The sequence below is a fragment of the Phalacrocorax carbo genome, chromosome 1, assembly GCF_963921805.1.
Source record: "Phalacrocorax carbo chromosome 1, bPhaCar2.1, whole genome shotgun sequence".
Lineage (NCBI taxonomy): Eukaryota > Metazoa > Chordata > Aves > Suliformes > Phalacrocoracidae > Phalacrocorax > Phalacrocorax carbo.
The window spans coordinates 14,684,184-14,706,003 of record NC_087513.1 but is presented as its reverse complement, the minus strand read 5'-3'; the positions used below and the strand labels follow the sequence as shown (position 1 = coordinate 14,706,003).

Sequence of the window (21,820 nt, the reverse complement as noted above, 5' to 3'; positions counted from 1 at the left end):
AGATGTGGTTACTAGAAGGAATGATGTTAAAGGATGGTGTTTATTTTTCCTCAAAGATAAATGGAGAATAAAGGTTTGAGATCTCTTCTTGATTTTGTGTTTTGGTTGTTTTTGGGGGATGTTTTATTGAGTTTGTTGTTTTTAACAATAGCTGATATGGGGGGCTGGCTGTGTCTTGGCTAATGACCTACATATACTGATTTTTATGAGTTATAGCTCCAGTGATAGGGTATTCCTGATAGGTATGGTTCTCTCTGAACTTACCAGTAGTATTAGGTTTATAGTATGGTAATTTCAGTTTTGTGGTCTATAATGAAAATGCAGGCAAACCCAGGTAGAACGATAGCTATATATTGAATTTACACTGACTGACAGGGGGCAAAGAGATGTTGCAGGAGTTCAGGTGTTGCAGAATCTGAACTCCAAACTGTCAGTCTAAGTGATTTGAAACCGAGCATATGTTCATAGCATTGGCTTTACACTTTTTGTTGTCCTCTTACAATTTCTACTAAACTACAACTGTTTTGTAGTGTTGTTTTTGTAGTGTTTTATCTAGGAATTTTCCAATGAATTTTTACTTCATTCAGAAGTAATAAAGTAGAGGATCTCAGAAATATATTTATAATCAAAGCAAGAAATATATTTATAATGGAATCAGCATCATGTATGACTTGTTCTCTTCTAAAGAATGCCTTCGTGTCTTTGTTTTCAACTTTACTGTGTTTTGAAACACTGTATTTTAAAAGTACTCATAAATGACTATAACAGTTCTTATACATTAAATTTAAATTACCATTATTGGCAGCAGTGAGGGCAAATTTCAGTGTTTGCTTTTTAAACTGAAGGAATTTCTGGACAGATTGATATCTATACGTCTATATATTTTTGCTTACCACAGCTGGTGTTTTGGGGAAGATTTACTATACTAACACACTAACACTAATACGCTACGGTATCTAAAATGCCTTTGGCATGCCATTTACACTCATCTGAGAGATTTCATGAAAGTATGATATTAGTAAGCCTTCATGAGTAATCCATCATGCCTAGGAGACTTAATCAGATTGCACATGTACTTACCCCTAGCTTAATAATTGTTATTTTCATTATTACTGTCCTTATTCCTGTTTCATGTGTGGTGAAAATGTTGAGAATTTCAGTTATAGTTCAATACATTATAATCATGGTTGTCCACAAAACACAGCCCAGCACAAAACCTACAGCCACAATTCAAATGTTATGTGTAGTAAAATCTCTTGCTATTCCTTTTAAAGGACTGTACAAAAGTTTAATATTTCTGCAGGACTGTTAAGGTAGCAGCATTAAATATTAAAACTTTTAAATGTGCAGAACTGATTAATTCAGAATATATCAGAGCTGCTCATAAATGTTTAATATTTGTATTTTGCCTGATTGGATATAATTTAAGCTATGTGCTTCTTCCAGCACTGTAGGACCAGATACTCATCTTTTATTTCTAGGAATGGTTTAAACATGATTCCTTTTATTACAGGTTAATATTAATGCCTGGACCTTCCGCTGTTATTGTTCATTCTTTCATAAAACCCACTTCAGAATTAATCACTTAAAGTCTATCTGAGAGCAACTGTTAAAGTTCTTTTTAAGTGTACCTTCCACAAAAATACAGTTCAGTTAAAATTTGTACAAACTCAGTAGGTTGAAAGCTGAAATTTTGTCTTTGCAATACTTACACATTTCCTTAGAAATGCAGAAATATTCGGGGGGGGGGGGGATTGGGACTAATCGTGTCCTGGATTTAGGTGAAGTTAAACTTGGATCAGTTTGGAGTTGTGTTATTTCACAGTGAACAAATGGCACTAAAAATCGAAGAATGAACCTTAGTATCTTGGGGGGAGGCAGGATAGACCTGGCAGGCAGGTTGGCATGTGGCGCTGAACCCCAAATAGATTAAAAAAAATTGCTGTAGAGGTGAGCAAGCCAAAGGATTGATGGTGGAGAAAGAGTTTCTTTTTTAAGACTTTGAAAAAGTTCAAAACTTTCTAACAAGATGCTCTTCATTAAGTCTGGTTATGCCTATGGCCTATGCCTAGAAAAGCTCTCCTCCTGTGTTCCACAAAATTCACATCAGATCCCAAAAGAAACAACTTTACCACATGCAGAGACCTGGGAAAGGCACCCTAAGTGCAGAACTGCCAGCTGGTAGGGCTGAAAGTGACATCAGTCAGGTTGGGTTTAGCTTTATAAAGCTGTAAATTGTTTACTGTTGAAGTTTCCGTTGAATTGTCCACCTTGCTGGGTCATTCTTTGGCAGGACAAACGGCAGCAGAAGTCAGCAGGGGGATGTGGAGAATACACTCCCCCTCACTGGTCCTGGGTTTGACGGTCCTTGTCCTTCCTGGCCTGCAAGGGCCCAGAGTTGTTAACTGCTTCCCAATGCTTCATCCTGTGTTAGCAGCACTCTATGTTGTCCATCTACATGCTTCTCTCCTGAGACTTCTCTTCTGCAGCGTAACAGCTCAGACAGCTTCATTCATTTAAGTGTGGTGTATGGAAGGTAAAGATCTATATGGAAGGCTATAGATCTATTTGAAATTTAGCTCTAAGCCCGGTCTGACCCCCCCAGATGCCTGTATCATTCATCTTCCAATTTACTACCTTAGTGCTCTTAAAACTTACAGCAAATGAATCAGTAAATCCCTTACAGGAAAACTCTTGACCACATGTTTTTATTCCCCCCAAAGCTACTTTCTGCAGCAATGCTCTGCCTGGAAGTGTTTCCTCCACTGGGGCTGGTATAATGAGGAAGGAGGGATGGACCTCATCTTCTAGCTGTTCATTCTTCTGTAACATGGCAGGGCCTCCTCCAGGGCAGTGGTCCACCAGGCTGGAAGAAAAACAAAACCCTGTAGGAGCATCTGTCCCAAGGCATATATGGTCCTCCAGCACTCAACAGGAAGCACACTTAGCATAGAGCATTGCTAATGCCATTTCATTTTCTTGCTTAACATCTTTTAAATTATCTTCATTGCATTTAGTGCTTTATCCTGATCTCTCTGAAGTTAATAGCTAAAGCTCCATTGCCTGTAATGAGGCCCAGCTGCCTGAGAATGCCTCGAGTGTAATAACAGGCTAGACAAGCAATTTGCTGTGGTCCAAGGTAGAAATCTTGCTTTGATGCAGTCCTTTTCTCTTTTGAAGAGTGCTTCTCTACAGCATGATACATAATTCTTCTTGCTGCAAAAAGCAAACCTGAAGCTCAACGGAGAAGAGAATGAGCACAGCAGTGCTACAGGTTATCACGCTGGTGTGCATTCATAAATACCAGTTCCAAGAGTGTTTGCTTGAATTAAACCTATCTTGAATTTCTTGCTCTCTAACTTTCTGAGGTAGTTAGATGCAGTCTGCCCCTGTAGCATGTATTTCTCCTTGCCCTTGGAGAACTGTGGGAACATGAAGGAGAGGAGGTTACGCACTCTCCATCTCATTACCAGGATGAAGGTTCAAGCCCTTGGGAGTTGTCCTTGGATGAAAGTTGAAGTCTAAAACCAGTGTAAATCACATAAAATTACCTTTTGCTAGGGATTTTGGAGGGAAATTGTGTCTTGAACTCTGAGGCATGTCCTGAAGCTCTATGCTAGTCTGCTCAGAGACGTTGCCTAATGACAGCTTGGTTTCATTTTGACTTTGTTCTTTGGGACTTGAGAAAGTGCCAAGTTCTCCCTGTTTTCAACAGGATAATATAAACAGCAAAATAAATACATCGCCCCACCTACTTTTGCATGCAAGTTCACAGGAAAACTGTGTTTAGTCATGTTTATTTCAGTGTTGGCAATAAGGAAAAATATGTCAGATGTAAAAAAGAAAAAAAATCATAAGGAAGCATTGCAATACATTCGGGAGAGGCAAAGTATACCTTTGCTCTCCAAGAAATGGAATAAAAACAGTTATAGAAGGAATGATTTATAATAGAAAACATGGCTTTTGTAGAATGAAAACTTTTCTTGGAAAAAATCCTCTACTTTTCTTGACAATTTTTAAATTTGGAAAACAAAATCTTTTAAGGAGGGGGTGACTCTAGTAAAAACAGTTTTTGCATTTTTTTTTCCAAATTCATTTAACACATTTTGTTCTTTGTCACCTCAAGATTAAATTGCATTTTCTTGTTTTGGTATGTAGTGTCACAAAGTCTGTGGTTAGGATCTTACTGCCTTTACTCTGTCAGTAGGTTGGATGTGTTAATTAGGCTGTGAAACCTGAAGCATAATGAAGTGCCCCACTCCTGGGTGAAGGGAGTACCCAGCACAAAGTGTTTGGGAAGGACACTTAAATGTTAATGTAAATAAAAATTAAACTTTTTGATTCAGTTCAACAAAATGGACTGAAGTATTCAATTCTAAGCTGAAATGACACTTGGGAAGATGAAAGTATTTTATTTTCATTGAAAAAAGACATAGTATGAATGTTTTATCCTTTATGAATTTTTAAGCATTTCAGTCTCCTAAAATCCCTTCATTATTTCACCTTTTCATATTTGAGATAACCATAAATGTTCAAATAATATTGGCACTGCACTAATTATTGCTAATATTCATGGAAAAGTCTTATTTAGCAAAAGTGCAAAGTCCAAGTTTCTTAGGATTTTGGGTTGGAGAATGTGCGTTTACCTCTGAGCCAATGTGGTGAAAGATGTACAGAAGTGGATTCCTAGAATGTTTTTTTTTTTTAATGTATTTCAGTGCAGTCTTGTTAAATTCTGTCTATGAAATACTTTGCAAGTATAGTGTACAGTGCATCCCAACAGATGCCTAGACCACACTCGTATACTCCAGGTATATCTTTCTGTACCAACCTCTGCTTATCTGATTCTCCTTACTCATTCTTCCATGTGCAACACTGAGAGGATTAGACAGATGTCAGAGTCATTCTTTGAATCAACTGTAGAATTTCAAAGACCGAAATGCAAGAGAGTATTGAATATATGGTTTCCCAGATGCATGTAACTTATATTTATCGATACCTAATTAATTCCTTTATAGATAGATCTTTATGATGTATGAAGTGACATGACTACTTTTAATGGTGTCTGGCCATTCCTCTGCGCTTTAATTATTAAATTCAAGGAAGACATTAAAGATTAACCAGAGACTTCTGCCATTTTTTCTCAAAAGGCGTGACTGCTCAAAGAGTCCAACTTCAAACATCTGCAGTTAAACCAAAGTAGAGTTGTCACCTAAGTAGAAAGTTTCTCTGATTTTACTCAAGGTAGTACAGATTCAGAGTGACCTTGCTTGGTGAGTCAGGACTGGGCAGAATGGTAGATGTTTCTCTTCCACATTCAGGCACATGTTTCTTCTCACCAGTTGCTCAGAATTTGCTTCCCAGTATGGGCATCTGCTGGTGATAACACAGTGGAGTATTTTCTCCTGCTAGTTGTTCTGAGGGAAGGGATGTTGGGATTTAGACCCATCACTGCATATTGGTGACACTTCTACCTTGACCTTAGTAATCCCTGACGAGAAGCTGATTGAAGTGCCTTTATTTTTGCACTGGAACAGGGGCTTGGAAGGAAAGCTTAAACATTTAGGTAAGATGTGGACCAGCTATGCTTGCAGTAACAGCCTATCTTATTATGGGCGGCTGGTGTCCCTGTGAGCTTATTTGATAACCCAAGTTATTCAGAAGAGATGCCACAGAGCAGGGGACAGAATGACTGATCAGGGTCTATGGACTGAAACGCATTCCCAGTGTTATGTTGTGTTTGTCCAGTCCATGATCTTTGCCCGACTGTTGACTAACTTTGCCACTTTGCCACATAGTAACAGAAGATGCCACATGATATCCTACCCATCTGCCATATTTGTCACAGTTCTCTTCAAACCCTTTACTGCCAAAGAGCACAAGTTTAATGCTCCCAGCAGCAAGGCCCTTAAATATGAGTATGCCATAGCTCCATTCCACCCAACTGACTCATGTCCCTGCCTAAGGGGTATCTGCTCTGAGCACTATCACTATGACATGAAGTTGCTCTGCTGATTCCTTGCATGGAAACTATCAAGGCTACATTGAAACATTAGGGTTAGTGTATTTACCGTTTTAGCCCTTGCCACCCTCCTATAATAATATGCGGAACATCACTTATTCTGGAGGTACTTCTTAGTAATTGTCTCCTGTGGGACATGAAGACCTCTGTGACACAACGGCTCTCACAACATGGGGAGCCATAGGCTTGCAGCAAATGAAGGCAGGCGGCGGGGGGATTTTTTTTCCAGAGAGCCAAGTGCCTGTTTCTGTTCTAACAAGATATGAGTCATAGCAGGGACATGTCTGTGAATACTTATCTCTTTCACTGGGATATGCAGAGCAGAAAGAATTTCAGCATGGAAAGAGGACATGAACTGATTTGTTAAAAATCTGTTAGTTGCTTGGGGAATTTGTACTGGTATTATCTGGGATAGTTGTGCACACCAGGGACAAGAACCATCCTGTTCTGTTTTTTTTTTTTTTTTTTTTTAACAACAGAAAGTGACTGTTTGGGAATTAGCTGTGTATATAAAGTATTTAACAAGCAACTAAATGTTAAGGACAAGTTCATCCAACAAAAGTCGTTGTGCTGCAGTTGTTTTTTTTCTGTGTGTGCATGTCTTGTTGCTTTATCAGAATGTTGGGCTCAGATTTTTTGTGAGCGTTTAAAGGTGGCAAAGCATCTGTAGGAAGTGTCTAGAAACAGAGGTCTGGAAGGGACCCTTGTTATCTTCAGATCCAACCCTTTGCCCAAGCAAAATAGAGAGAAGGCACTTTGTGGATTTTCCCCCAGAGCCCTGCCAAATGTTTCCTAATCACAACCTGCCGCAGTCCTGCTGTTCCAGCTCTCGGTCTTTCTTGCTCAGTAGCTCACCATTATAACAAACCTAACAAAAAGAGCAAACTGCTCACCATAGAATGATATACCTGCAGTCAAACCCTTAGTGAGGTAGCCATCAATTACTTGGCATGCTCAGCCTTTACAAACCACACCGTAAAGAATTACAATGTAAAGGATAAGCATATGTATTTTATTACTGTGACCATCTCTAACTCTGACCTATTTAGCCACATATCCATAAAGACAACACAAACAAATGTGACTGAGCTTTAATATTGCTCTTATTTTAGGAATTTCTTTCTTAAGCACATTGTTTTCATTACTTTGACTCAATTTTCATTAGGTGTGTTTTTTAAATGTCAAGGGACTAGTGAATGTTTGTTCTTACTTTTTTTCAGATTCTTTTCCATGTTATTCTGGTTTGAACATTCAGAAATAAGGATTTTTCATTGATTAGACCTTGCTATATTAATATACCATGTATGGTCAAAGGACTGTATTAACATTTGTTACAGCCCAGTCATCATTCCTATGCCAGAATTCAGTATAAATGCTACTTTATATTTACAATAAACCCTACTATATTTTTCCCATATGAATCCTCATTTGCTCTATCCTGTCTACTTTAACTTAAAATGTCAGTCAATCTCTAGGCTATTTTGTACTTTTGTTCCAATTTATAGTTGTGGGTTGTCTAGTTTTTTTTTTATAATAGCATTCTGCACTAACTAAATAAGGGACTGTGCTTAAGCAGAATTATTTTGTTGCATGAATCACACATACAAAATGAAATCTCATTTTTAAACCCTTGTGCCCTGTTCCCATAATAAACAGCATCATGTATTTTGGTCCTACTCCTTCTGCTCATGGTACTCGACAATTCTCAGTGCATTTCAGTCTTTTTTTTTCTGTACTCATTTGCTTTACTTTCACCGTTCTAATCAGGACTCTTGTGCACTCTCAGCCCCTTGCTCCCCAGGGAGCTATAGCCAGCTCTCCCAGAACCTGACTCGGTATCTACTTTGGGGCTGGACAGGCTGTGACACAGATACTGCTGACTCTGCTGGGTAGATCTCTTGTATAGAAAGGACTCTAGGGTGAGCAGTTTAGGTGACGAGGATGATGTTCTGCACACTTATGTCCAGGCAGATGAATCCACAGTCTGGTATTTAAACAAAAAATCTGCGTGTCCAATGTGCAGCTGCTATATTGGATTGCTAATGACTTAGACTGCAAAGCACCAGGTTATTTAAGGTCTCTTATTACTGCAGTCCATTAAGCAATCATGTTAAGCTCTGGTTTAAGGAAGACAAGCACAAATATATTAAAAATAAATGGAGTCAGAAACTTTATTTCTCACTCTTGTTCATGATCTAAACTATAAGAGTATGCCAGCCTCCACCCGAATTATACCACACAAGGAATCTACTGCAAGGAGGGAGGCCTGAGGTTGATGCAGAAGTGTCATTGTCATGGCTTGATGCCCGAAGTTAACAGTGGTCAAAATGATCATGGGGGCTTAACAGCAAGGTAACAACATCATATACCATCCTGTTCAAAGTAGTCAAATATAAGGCTAACTGTGTTACTATTAAAAAGAAGCGTGGGGGTGTGTGTGTGTAGAAACACAAGGAAAAATAGTGCAGAATGGGTGGGACAGGATATTAGGAATTACGGGGAAAGGACTGAAGAGTAAAATGGCCAGCATCATTTTGCCACTGGGTGTGCAATACAATGATATGCCCAGATTTCAGGGTTATGGGCAGATCTGATTGGCTCTGCTTGGAAAACTCATAGAAAAAGTAGGTAATGAGAGAGAAGAAACATCTCCCTGTGTTTCGGGAAACTTACTTTAGTTTCCTCAATTGGGAAAATGAATGCTGTTAGTAAAGCAAAAATGTTTCACCATTACTTAAAATGCAAGAATTTACAGAAAAGACAACTTAAAAAATAAAGGGAAAACAACTTCACAGATTATATCATTAAATCATGGAGATCCTTGCCACCTGAAGCTGTAAAAGTACAAATACAGTTATTTAAATGAGCACTTAATGGTTCACTGATGATTATTATATGCCACAACTCAGCGCACCTAGAAATGGGAGCTTACGCAGAGGGAATATGGGGCTCATCACTGCACACCCCATTTCCTGTACTCTCAAAGCATCTGCAGCTGGCTCTGGTCAGGACAGCTAGGCTGAAAGGGACTTTCGGCCAGCTCAGTGGGATAGTTCAGTTACCTAAATACATATGTAAGAAGTGCTGTTTGTAATAATGTACAGCATCCCTGGCTCCTGCCTGCCAGTCCACACAGGTGGGAGCTTGCCACTTGTCACTTGTCACTTGGCTTGTGCTGTACCTGCTGCTTTCCTGTGTTCTCCTCTGAGTGCCCCAAGAGGCACCTGTCTTTAAGCAGCTGAAGTGAATTTTAGCATCTGAACTCTTGTACTTCACACTAGCTAAAGATGCTCAGCAATTCAGAATTTCTGCTCTCTAGAACATGTTAAAAGAATCCAGTGCTGAAAGCTTTTGAGAGTAGTCAACGCAGGTTGCGTGCATTTGCAACCACTGTCACACTTGCACTGGTGCTGGAAAGTAGGTATTAAATTTTATAATGTACCAATATACTTGCAGTACATTAAGACTTGGATAAACATTATTTACATACTTTGAGAGTAACAAGCAGGCCTTCAGTGGGCTGTGTTTAAGGTCTCAACATGTTTCTAGGGCAAATTAAAGAAGTTCTAAATCAAGGAAGAAGCTAGCCTGTTTTATTGTTTTTTAATCTGTAAAAATGTATTTGGAGGATACAAGCTGTAGGATGTTTCTTTCAGGACGTTTAGGAAAAGCTAGACCTATTGTCTTATATTTATCTAGGGCTATATTTTACATTCCAGATGAGCCGTTATGGAAGAACCCTGCATGTGTGTATTTTGATTTGAAGATGTTTTCCTGTTCTCCAGTATCACTCAAACTCATACACTTCACTATATTTGCTTATCATAATCATAATGTATGTGTCTATAAGAGGATTTGGTTTTTAGCCTGAGATAAACATGTTCAACAGCCTGGTTTTAGTTGGTGTGCTTCTGTAGCTAAAATTAAGACAAAAGCTCTTGCAAATATTTAGATACTACTATTATAACAACAAACTTCCAGTAGATAATGATACTCTCTTCCAAGCCAGCCTTCATTTTATTTTTTAATGCTATTGTTAGTTGGGTATTGAGTAGTTGTTTGTCTTTTGAAGACAGCAGAATAAAAGGATCTACCAAAGTCTCCTGAAAATCTGAACACTACAGTAATATTCAGACCTTCTAAATAATTTATTGAGAGCACAGCCAACAATATGAAATTTTCATGTATGGGTATCAAACAGGCAACCTCACATAAACTTGAAAGGCATGAAAAATAAGGTTAGGCTTCCAAATGGAGGTCAATATTCTCAGACTTAGAGTAATATAAAGGTAATCACAATAATTTTTAATCTGTTTTTAAGAAAAGCCTTATGTTGGTGTATTTCATAGAACCATGACAAAATTCAAATTTCAAACTTAATAAGGTTGGCCGTTGCTGAGTAAGTACACAAAACTGTTCCAACATAGAGCAGCAACCAGGCTTGCTTCATACCCTTTGTATCTGGTGAGGTCTAGGAATGACCCTGGTACTCTTCCCATCTGCTTCTGGGGATTTGGATAAAAGAAATAATACACTATGACTGGCAAAATATGTTTCACTATCTTTTAAGTCTAACCATCATGTACATACTGTTAAAGCATATGTTGCCAGCTGTTATGTTATGCTACTAACTCTCATACTAAAAATATTTTGTTGCACAGAGGTGAAATTTAACAAATTACATGATTGGGTTTGTGTTACGTAAACTGAAACTATAAGTGGCCATCCTCATTATTCATTGTAGGAAATAGTGATCATTCTTGTTTTGGCTATAGTATGCAATATAATTCAGCGGTTGAATTTTGACTGTTGGCAGCTTCTGCTAGGCACCATTTTTAGAGGCATAGCTTAAAATTAATTAATGCTGTTCAGGGCTCTGTGAGTTAACAAATGGAGCAACAGACATTTCTTGATATCCTTTGGAGCTTCTCGGTACTACAACAGTGCTCGCTAAGTTGCTAATGATATATTTGGCATGGCACAAGAAAGAAGATAAAGATAGTCGTTGCCTCTAATGTCCTTGGGTGAGCTCTGGGTGCCGGGATGTTTAATTCCTGCTCAGCTCCCTCTGATGTGGGTAATAGTTGAACATCTAAATAGAAGCTGGATAATTAAGTTATTATCTTTGTGTGGCTTTTGGTGGGATTCACCTCAGTTTGGACATCTTCAGTGTTGACTTCTACAGCTGAGCTTTACAGTCTAGGCTCCCTTTATTATCAGTGGGGACAATCAGGCATTTCTTGAGTGTGATTCATCTGGCCTGTTTTAGACATCAACTTTAGGGTGAGATTTACAGGCTAAATAGGCTGACATAAATAGTTATGATGTTTCCAGGAGCTTTATATAGCAGTAGCACATATTCACTGGGCCACTGACTGAAACCTTCATCTCCTCCTTCCAAGAAGGCTGCCCCAGCCACGGGAATAGAGAACAAGCCCCACTCTGTGCTAGCTGGTATCACTTTACCCGTACAAATGCAGTGCCTGCAGCTGAGAGACAGTGGCCGGGACACACAGACACTGGGGTTGAAAACATTTTGGGATATTTGCTTGGGAAATTCAGGTTTGAATACTCTAACGTAGATGAGAGCCTTAATTACCCATCTGTTGATCAGGAAGCAGGCTGCTATGACAGGGGCCGGTCCTGACCCTCCTCTGTCAGGTCTCTGGGCTGTGCCAGCATGTTTGGTGATGCCAGCTGGAATGAAGTACTTCGCTGCTCAACGTGGCCAAGTTTCCGGTGGCTTTGGGTATGGTCAGAAACATGTTTAAGTTACGGATTTTGATGCATGAGAAGTCAAGCTCTTGGGTCTAATTTTGGAATCATGCACCTGTTTTAGGTGGCTGAGTCTGTTCACAGATCTAAGCATTGGACTGTTCAATTTTAGTGAGATGCAGGCTCTGAAGCATCTCAGAGCTTATTAAAAAATGTGACCAATCCTTTGTAGTTTAGGAATATAAGAATAAACCTTGGTTATATTGCTGCTGATGTCATTATCACTGTCTTGTTACGGACTTTCAAAAAGATGTTATAAGTAGTGTCTCTGCAAATAGTTCTTTTACAAGGCTGATAGGCTACTCTCTGCACCAATGACAAATGATGTCTCTGTATATCATATTACTGACATCTTGCCACACATCTGCAATCTATTTTCAGTTCTCTGCTGCTCATTACCAATTTAGGAAAGGAACTGAAAAGCTATGGAGACAAAGAGATTTGATGGAGCATGGGGCAGAACCACTGAAACTAGTACTGTAACGCAAAGCAACACCAGATCTGATTTTATGCTGTCTAGAGCAAGGTTCAAAACTTGTACTTTTTAACTCCCCTCCTCCCAAGAGCTATTGGTAAATGGAGTTACTGGTGAAGGCATCACAGCGTAGAGACGGTGCTGTTCAACGTGCCATCAGTCTTCCTGCAAGAAAAGTTCACCAATGTGCTGTTTTGAGTCTAGTGCTTTGGTGTGGGCTTTAGAAAACCATTACTCAAGTGAGAACATTTTCAGTTGTAAGAGTGCTGTCATTCGCCCATGTCTGTGTATTCAACCATGCTGAAATGTCTTTAATTTTTGTTTTCTCCAGCCTACCTAAGGAAAATCAAACCCAGTATGATTAAGAATCCCATGGATTTTCTGCTTTTGTTTTTGCTGGATGAGGTGTAGACCTGCAATTCACACAGTTCTTGGGTATCTGTCTGACATTTGCCCTTGAAATTGCTGCATAACTAGGAATTCCTGGATTTTGGTTTCTTCTGAAAGCAAAATGTTTCTGTGAGTAGTAAACGTTAGTTTGATGTCAACACGTATGTCACTATTTCTTAAAAATTCCTTCTTTTTTACTAATAATGTTCTGCGTGCAATTAAGTGTATACAGTTTCTGTATTCTTGTAACAACAGGCACTCAACCATTAAATTACAAATACATTTATCAGCACACTATTTTGGATGCATACCTCTAAAACTCTCTTTGGGTATTTATAGATTGCCTGTCACTGTGGTGTCTAAACAGTGCACCTTTAAATAAAGCATCAACACTTATTCTCTTCTTACTAGTGATTTCATCTGTAGTTGGCATTTCAGGGGTGATGGGGTATTTTAAGGATTTGGGCTTAGTATTATCTGTGCCCTGTAAGACAACACTACCTGCCAGGATGGTTTTACACTTGGGCCACTTACATTTGGTGTTGCATGACGGTAGCATAAGGGCACCATTGCCTAAAAGAGGGGACCAGTTTGGGAAGGAATGAAGAACATCTTCCATGTGTTGGTTCATCTTTTCCACAAACCCTTCCCAACTTGCTGGGACTGCAGGTAATGAGTCCAGAAATCTACTCTGGGGACACCACTTCATGTCTACTTTTAAAGACTATGTGGGCAAAGCCAGAGGGGGAAAATTCAGAACAGAAGGGGCCCAGTGCAGGCTTTTGATCAGGTCATGTTGGCCAAGAAATGCTGAGATCCAGACGGGCATGGCACTTGCCCCTGCTGGAGCTCCTTGTGCTCGCTGGTCTGCTGTTTGGTCCCCCATCCCAGCTCCATCTCTGGGCCAGCGAGAATGGTGCTGGGGCAGCGTGAGGTCCTATTGAGGGGTGACCTCTCACCAGTTCTGGTGGTGTGGTGGGAATGGCAGAGGTGTCTCTGCTCTGCCTACTGCAATGAGCTGGTCTCTCTCTCGGCTGCGAAGAGAATGTACAGGTGAGAATTCTGGCACGAGCACACTATATACCAGGTGTTTTTGAACAGTAGCTGTGACCACTTCCAGCTGCTAGTCAGAGATGATGTTTAGGAGAAGATGTATTAGCCCTGGTGTGCCTGTTGTCATCCTCCTGGCATGCCGTGTGCCCAGTGCCTACAGGAGTAACATGGGTAGACTTTAACCAGACTCAGTATTTTACAATGAGGCAACAGAAAATGAGACTCAGAGGATGGACTGTCTCTGTGCTGGTGTCCTGGGTCAATTTATTCAGGAGTGAGTTCTTCCTGATCTTCTGAGCTGTACAAGGGAAGTCAGTGTTTGGACACAAGCACGTGAGCTTGGGTGGTCCCAAATCCACTGTCTTTGCATTGCATTCCCACTGCTGGCTGTTTTAAGGAGTGTTAAGCTTTGCTGGCTCTGAATGTAGTGTGATGTTAATAGCCTTTGCTGTATTTAATGTTAGTCTCCATTTCTTCTAGCAGTCTCCTGTGAAAGCTATAATGCTGTGAAGGAACATAGCCCTCTCTGACCAGTGCTGTTGAACACCTGACTTGCATTGCTTAGAGACTGATATATTTTTGGAGGAGTCAAGCAAAAAAAAAAAACCCAAATTACTTCAGTATAAGTAATTTGTGTCCTAAAAGGAAGGTTTCCAGCTATGGCTCAGGTGTGCAATGATGCAATGTTATGATATCACAAGGAACTGGCTTCAAACTTGAGAAGAACCTAAAAAAATGCCTGTCCTTGCTTTGATGCAGGAAAATCTCATTTTGGGAAGTTTGCTGTCTGTGCAAATGTACCCATTTCATGTACCAAACTTATCTGCTATTTTCTCCATGGTATACAAAAGTGCACTTTTACACTGTCATCATTTGAGTTGACTCACATAAACAGTATATAGGGCTTAAAAGATTTTTGCCTTTATTAATCCTTTCTTGAACTCTGTTAAATCTCTACTGCTGTTTCATGTGTCATAGCTGTATCTCTACATTAAGTTTTTTGACTTGGTGTCATCAACAGCAGCTGTAAATTCCATGGAATTTTTGTATATATCAGCCCTCTTGGTGATATTTACCTGATGCTAGAGAGCAGCCAAATTTGGTAAGACCTGTCAGTGGCAAGTATCTCCTGAGATGATCCTCTTCGTCCACCTGGCAGTTTTTCTGCCTTTACAGTTTAGATGCGGGAACTGTACTGCTTTGAATATTTTGAGTATCAGTCAAAATGCAGTTGTCTTTTCAGAGGGTAAATCAGTCCTTCAAGAGAACATAAGGTAAATTTTATGCAATTACTTACACAGATTAATGGATTTCTATAACATTGTATATATTGTACGTAGCATGTAACACTGGAAACAGTGAAAATGATGTTCATAAGAATAGCATGAGTTTCTCAGAAATATCTGAAAATAACTACAGTTCAAAACCTATTTTTCTATTATGCTGCTACCTCCACCTTCAGCAGCATCCTTGCCATCGTCCTTCTTCCCAACCCACTTCCTCCTCCTTGAGGTGTGTCAGCTCCCAGCATCATCCCATGGGAGGCATCAACTCCAGGGCTCTCACAAAAACCTGTCGTGGGAAGCGTGAATCGTCTCTGAAGAGAGGCTGCCACATCCCCTCTGTTCCACAAGGAAATAACACCAAAGCTCCCTGGAGATGCATGGCATTGGCAGGATGAAGCCAGCCTGCCTGCTCGCTTAGCCGGTCTCTGTAGTGACTCTAGGTGAGCACAACAGTGTGCATGCGCTAAGCGTGCAGGGAGCTGCAGCCGGCAACTCTCCACATTTGTTTTTTTGGGGAGCAGAGACGGGGACGGGACAGGATGGGAACTGAACTGAACTGATGGTTCTCAGAAATACAGTTGTTTCAAAAAGGTTTATGGGTCCACAACCATTGTACAGAAAGAAGGGTAGGTCAAAGTGGCTCTGGAGGCTACTTCTGTGGTATTTCCCAGCCCTGATACAATTTTTTTCATGGAGCCATTTCCTAGGCTTTTACAAAGTTATCCACCTAACACATTTATTCATATTGTCATGATTTGTGGAGAGGAAGGTTTCACATCCGTCATGGAAACACTGTTCACTTGATTCAGAAGGTGGAGTAAGAGATCATAGTGGGTTGCTATCTGGATGTCAATCAGCATGTGAGGATGACCCAAACTTTGCTGTTGTCTTTTACAGGTGCTTTTGCACCTAGTCTCTCTCCCTGGTCACTGTGCGAGTCCCTTGTACTGAATATCTCCTCCAGGGTTCCCAGCTGTACATCCTGTCTCCTCCTTTCCATCACCTTCTATCTGCTGCTTTGCCCAGGGTAGCCTCCTCTTCCCCACTGCTTCCCAGTTCTTCTCCAAAAAGTCTCTCTTCCCCTATTCATTGTATTGGTTTCAGTGTCACTACCTTCCCCATCCCAGTTCACTCACTGTCCCCTTGCCCTCAGATCTGCTTTTGTGTCTCCTCGTTTTAAGTCATTGGGGTGGTGTTGGTCAAATTTTAGGAGCAACTTCATTTTTGTGACATTTTGCACATTTTGCAGCTTTTTGAGAATTGAGATTCTGCTGGACTGATGTTTTCTCATCAGAAGGCTTAGACACTTGATTAAGATCCATTCCCTTCCAACCAGCAGACATGACTTCCTGCTTTGAAACACTGAGAAACTTCCCAGATCAAAGCATAATCAGGACTGATATCTCCGTGAAGCACTTCTGCTCAGGAAAGTGGTATAGCTGGACTAAAACATAGTTCATGGGACTTTTTTCTGTAAGCTCTATTTGTCAGAGAGTGCTCTAAGAGTGCTAAATGAGGACAGAATCCCTGGAAATATTTAGTTGCTAAAAATTAAAATCTCTGTTGAGTATGTGTGAACTCTGTTGGTTTTTTTTTTTATTATTTTATTTTTGTGTGTCTATATATATACACACATAATAAAATTTGTCCAAACTTGGTGGACAGCTCTCACACTTCAGAGTGGAAGAGCTGTTGAAAGCAAAAAACACCGGAATTTTTCAGCCAGGGCAACACAACATGTTCCTTTAACCTCATCTCAGAAATGAATGAAGTGTTTTGACTGAAATTTCTTCTTCCTTAAATAATTAAATCAGTCTGAGGCAGACAGTATGAAAAAAAGAAACCCTAAACCAAAAAAGCCCAAGAGTGTAAAAATTGTCAAAGATCTCAGGAACTGAAAATAGAAAGAAATGTCAGGCAACGTTTAAAGTAGCTGTAATATTTGCAACATGCTGTTGCCTGATCAGTAGGTTGTTCCCAGTGCAGCCCTCCTGCGTTTCTTGGGAAGAAGTTCTCAGTCCCTCTCGCTCGACTATTTCAATGCAGCTGAGGGTTTCCTACTTACATCTGTGCCATGGCCTCCCTTCTCCCACAGGCTGTCTCACAAGCTCCCTTACCACCCCCAGCGTGAGGGGTGACACAAGGTAAGCCGGGGCTCCCCACTTGCCCCAGTGCAGCATCCAGAAGGGCTGGCCATGGGGTGCTGCTCTGTGGGGGGTGGCAGGGTCCCGCATCCCACCTGCCCAGCTGAGCAGTCCTCAGGGCTGGGAAGGACTCCTCCCTTCTTCGCTCACCCAAATTCTCCTCCCAGGGAAGGGTGTTGCGGAGGATGGAGCAGAGCCTGGTTAGACTTGTTGTAGATGAGATTCACTGCTGTGTTGCCCATTGGTTGCTACGGGGCAGGCGGTGGGTCTGTGCCAGGGCCCCCCTTTCCTGCCCAGCCCTGGGTGCTACATGCAGCTGTGCCCCTCCAGATGTTTTCCAAGGTTCAGGTGGGTCTTGGCTTCAGCCCTCACTCCTGAAGCTTTGGATCTTTGGCATCAATTGCATATGGCATGAGCCAGCGTAAAGGCAGACACAAAGCCTGGCAGAGGGGCTCTTGGAAGATTCTTATTGGAAGGGGAAGCTGAGAGCCATCAGTAACCAGCCCTAGTCCCAGCAAAAAATCACAGTCCTATTGCTGGGCTGTCCATTAGCACAGCTTTCCTGTTCTTGGTCATTAACACTTGGCATGGTGTGTGTTTTCTTCTATTTTATGGGAATTTGATGTATTTCACCACTGGATAGAGAAAAAAATAATCACTGAGAATGTCATGATTAATTTTTTTCCTCTTGAAGAACTATGAAATTATTCTGAAATGTATGACACGTGTATAATAACAGCCCAGTGCTCTGTTTTAAAAAAAATGTGCTAGAGGCATTGTGCAGTTTCCCAGAGGCTTAATGAGGGAGCCATACTGTGTTGGAAATTTTTCAACAATAAAAATTCATCTATTACATGCTCATGTAAAACGAGGGTTGACAATCACACAAATATGTCCAAAATCAAATACAGGCATTGTAAAATATCACTTCTTTCCCAGAGAGAAACTGGTCACCTGTTCACAGTAGGATTTTGCATTATATCCTATTCAGTAAAGAATAAGATGCTTCCCCACAGGGAAAAAAAATGGCAGCACAGTACTGGCCCAGTGCCCTTCTATCAATGCTTTTCACTGACTGTTTTGCCAAGTCTTCAAAAATAACACATAGGCATATTTTTTCAACATATGTTTTGCCTCTTTGTTGGTTTAAAAGCACAAAGGGAAGAAAAGGCTCTGCGTTACTCGTTATTTCATCATCAAATGCAGGAAGTATTCATTGGTTGCTTTTTTGATTTTCTTTTTCTCTCCATAATTCTTATTTTATTTTTAAAAAACCTTGTCTCTTTTGCTGTTCTTTTAAGATATATCCCAGAAGCAGCTTCCTCTTAAAAATTGAGCATATGACTCTGAACCTGCGGCTGTATTCAGGGAAATGTCTATTGCAAAACACTGAAATTTGGAGCCGTGGGAGTAGAAAAGTTGGATTTAGGAATTATTCAGTATACTATTGAATAAGCAAAGAAAGGAAGATGATTAAAGAGTTGAAGAATAAATTAAACATGTAAATATTGCTCCTCTGCACAGAACAGATTAAGCCACTGTCAAAGTTTGCATGTTCTTTAAATATTTCATAGTAAGTTTAAGCCAATGTGTACCCCAGATGAAACAAAGAATGACTGTTGGGATTAAAAAAAAACCCCAACTGTTTCACTGCTGAATGTGTATCACCGGTGAATGTACCAGTAGTCACCTTGCAGTACCTTGCTTCAGTTCCACGGCCAGTCACTGGCTCATGATGTTTCCAGCAAGGGAGAGCAAATACGAGGAGGTGGAACATGATGAAGGAGAGATCAGAGTTTATCAGCAATCCCTGTCAAGCACGGATCTCTATGTGTGAAGAGGGTGGAAAAGAGGATTAAAGTATGAAAGCAGAACCAGTGTGGTAACTAAGGCCTTGATTAATCTTCAGTGTATGAGGCTACAGGTATTGAGACTCTTCTTCAGCAGGGAGATATTTTTGTGTGGATCTCCTTGCAGGTTCTTTGCTCTTCATAATGCAGTTTAAAAAAAGAAAAAAAAAAGTTGTATATGGTAGGCCATAGATTTGCAATGCAGTTTATCCACATTTAAATAAATATGGGTAAAGATTGTAGAAAAGGATTATATTAGACACATTATATTAGACAGACATTAGATGTAAAAAAGGATGATATTAGACAGACAAAGGTGAGGAGAGAAAGAGAAGAAAATTTACCTTGTTGTAAAGCTAATTCATTCATTTTTTATAAAATTTCCTAGTTATGATTTTTAATTTAGAGGTATACAACCTAATGTTAGAATATTAAATTAAAAAAATGGACTGGAGATTATTATGGAGCAAAGAAGGTTTCATGCAGCTGTAGGACTGGAGAAGTCATTCCAGCCATAGAGGATATTGCATTTATATAATGGGAGAAACCTAAACCTGTCACTTAATAATTTAGGTCTTTCCAAGGTAGGACCACTGAAGCTGATGATAAGCATACAGTGATACAATCTGAAAGACACCAAAGTAAAAATGTGAGAATTAGTGTTTGTAAGAAGTAAATAAATATTATAAGATTTGTCAATTCTAATAGAGAATATATAGATTTCAGTGTTATTTGTAGTCACTATTTGGATTATCACTTTACTGTTAATATCTAAGAATCTCTTAAAAATACATTAATGAGTTGTTTAAATACATACAATCTGTAATGACCCAGCTGCCCATATAACTTAAGTGTATAATACTGTAATATGGATGATGACCATAACCTAGCACTCTGTTCAAGTCCAGAAAGGACAATAGCATAATCCTGGTTATTTCACCGCTTTTACTATGTTCTAATGTACTGACAATTACTCACAAGCCATATATTTCAATGCTACTGTTGACTAATTCATTGTGCATTTAGTGTATAGCATAGTTTTGTGCTTCTAGCAAAGGCATCTTCCCAAGCAGAGATGGCCATGACCACCCTTTTGATGTTTGTTTCAGATCCTGTTGTAATGCTCAATTTGTGTCTGGTACATGGCTTATGATTCATTTAGGAATAGAAGCTGAGTCAAACACCAATAAATGGCAGTTGTTTACCTCTAAAACAGTCCATTTTCTTTAAGTAAACCCTGAGGAAGTTCTACAGGCACAAATTGAAACTTGGCACACACATCTTGAACACTGAACAGGTTGTTTGGGGAAATTACATGGGAAAGCCAATTTAAAGTCACTGAAGTATCAAATGTATTAGGGGAATTCAGAGGAATTCACTGTACTGAATGATGGGATCTCACTCAAGTGCAACAGTCTACGCTTGTATAGGATCTCCTGTATAGTATATAGGATCTTATGTACTGCTTATAAATGATTACAGGTATTTTATTCTCTCATTTCAGTGACTATTTCAACAAGTACCTTCTTTGATGGCTTACTGGTAACTGGGCTCTACACCTCTACCAGTGTGCAGGCTTCCCAGAGCGTTGGTGGTTCCAGTGCTTTTGGATTTGGTAAGTCCAGTGTAATTTACGTTCTGCAACCCAGGGTAATGAATACTTGGTTGTACAGAGGACATCAATAAGAACACAGTTATTGAAACAGGTTAATTTAGGCTGAGTAATCAACAATACATAGAAGTCAGTGGAAGTCAACGAGTTAAGGCAGTGGTGGCTTTTAGACAGCTTTTATTTCTTCCTCCACTTTCTTGTCTTTGGTCAGCCTGGTATTGGTATACTGAATTATATGAATTTTAAGAGAGAAAAGCCTCAGCGACAAAATTGATTAAAATAGCCAGTTCTAAATGGTGTGACATTCAGTATAATCTAAAGCATTCAGTTAAAGGCATCTAACTGTTCTTGGGCTGAAAAAGAGATTCCTTTGAGCTTATGTCAACCTTCTTTTTCCATTCACTTAACAATGGTGAATTCCTTAAAACCAGTGGTTAAGGTATTTTATATAACCAATTATAACCAGAATTGTAATAAAAGGGGTAGGACAGGTTTTGCAGAATTATTGTATATTTCAAGTTCTGCTGTTGCATTCAGCAATAACAGCCAAGCCAGCTGTGATAAGGACAAGTGCTTTTGAAAAGTCTTTTCTAAATTTGTGCAAATAATCTACAGCTATACCTTCTGCAGTTTGTTATTTGGTAGAATTTTTTATATCCTTACAAATAATTCTAAGAATTTTGTTCCTCCAACTGGAGGAGCTCAGTGAACCCTAACAAGCAATCTGAAGTGAAGGTACAGAAACAGGTACCAGTTGTATGGGACACCAGCTGCAATGCATTTGCAGAAGCATGTTGAAATGTTCATTTGTCTGTTAGGGTTAAATTTCAGTACTTTCTTCACAATAATCTTTCATAGTAATTATCTCTGTTATAATGCTTGTGAAACTCAAGTGTCCTGGGCCTGTAAATGTCATGCAGCAGACATACTTTGGCTGGTAAATGAAATAATGCAACATAAATAGCACAATATTTAAAACCGTACTGAGGAATAATTTGAGAAGGACTTTGCTTCTGTGAATAGTCCCACCGATTGACTGCAAACCTTTTGCTCGGTCTTTCAAAGGGAAGAGTGCAGCTGCTGCAGGTATTTCATGTTTTACGTAAAATGCACCGAAAGATCCACTTTTCTGGAAGAGGTAATACTGTAGTTTCTCCTCTCCCACTGAACTCTTTACAAGATGAACAGGATCTGATGGAGTAAGTGAGAATCA

The 21,820-nt window shown here is 39.8% G+C and overlaps 1 protein-coding gene across 2 annotated transcripts in view; it reads left to right on the top strand.

Moving 5' to 3' along the window:
• RELN (reelin) overlaps nt 1-21,820 on the top strand; it is a 297,184-nt gene that overhangs the window by 28,040 nt on the left and 247,324 nt on the right. For both annotated transcript variants that reach the window (XM_064444494.1, XM_064444504.1), the window contains exon 2: nt 20,500-20,610. In XM_064444494.1, coding sequence (XP_064300564.1) covers nt 20,500-20,610 — 111 coding nt within the window. The remainder of the gene's footprint in view (nt 1-20,499; nt 20,611-21,820) is intronic.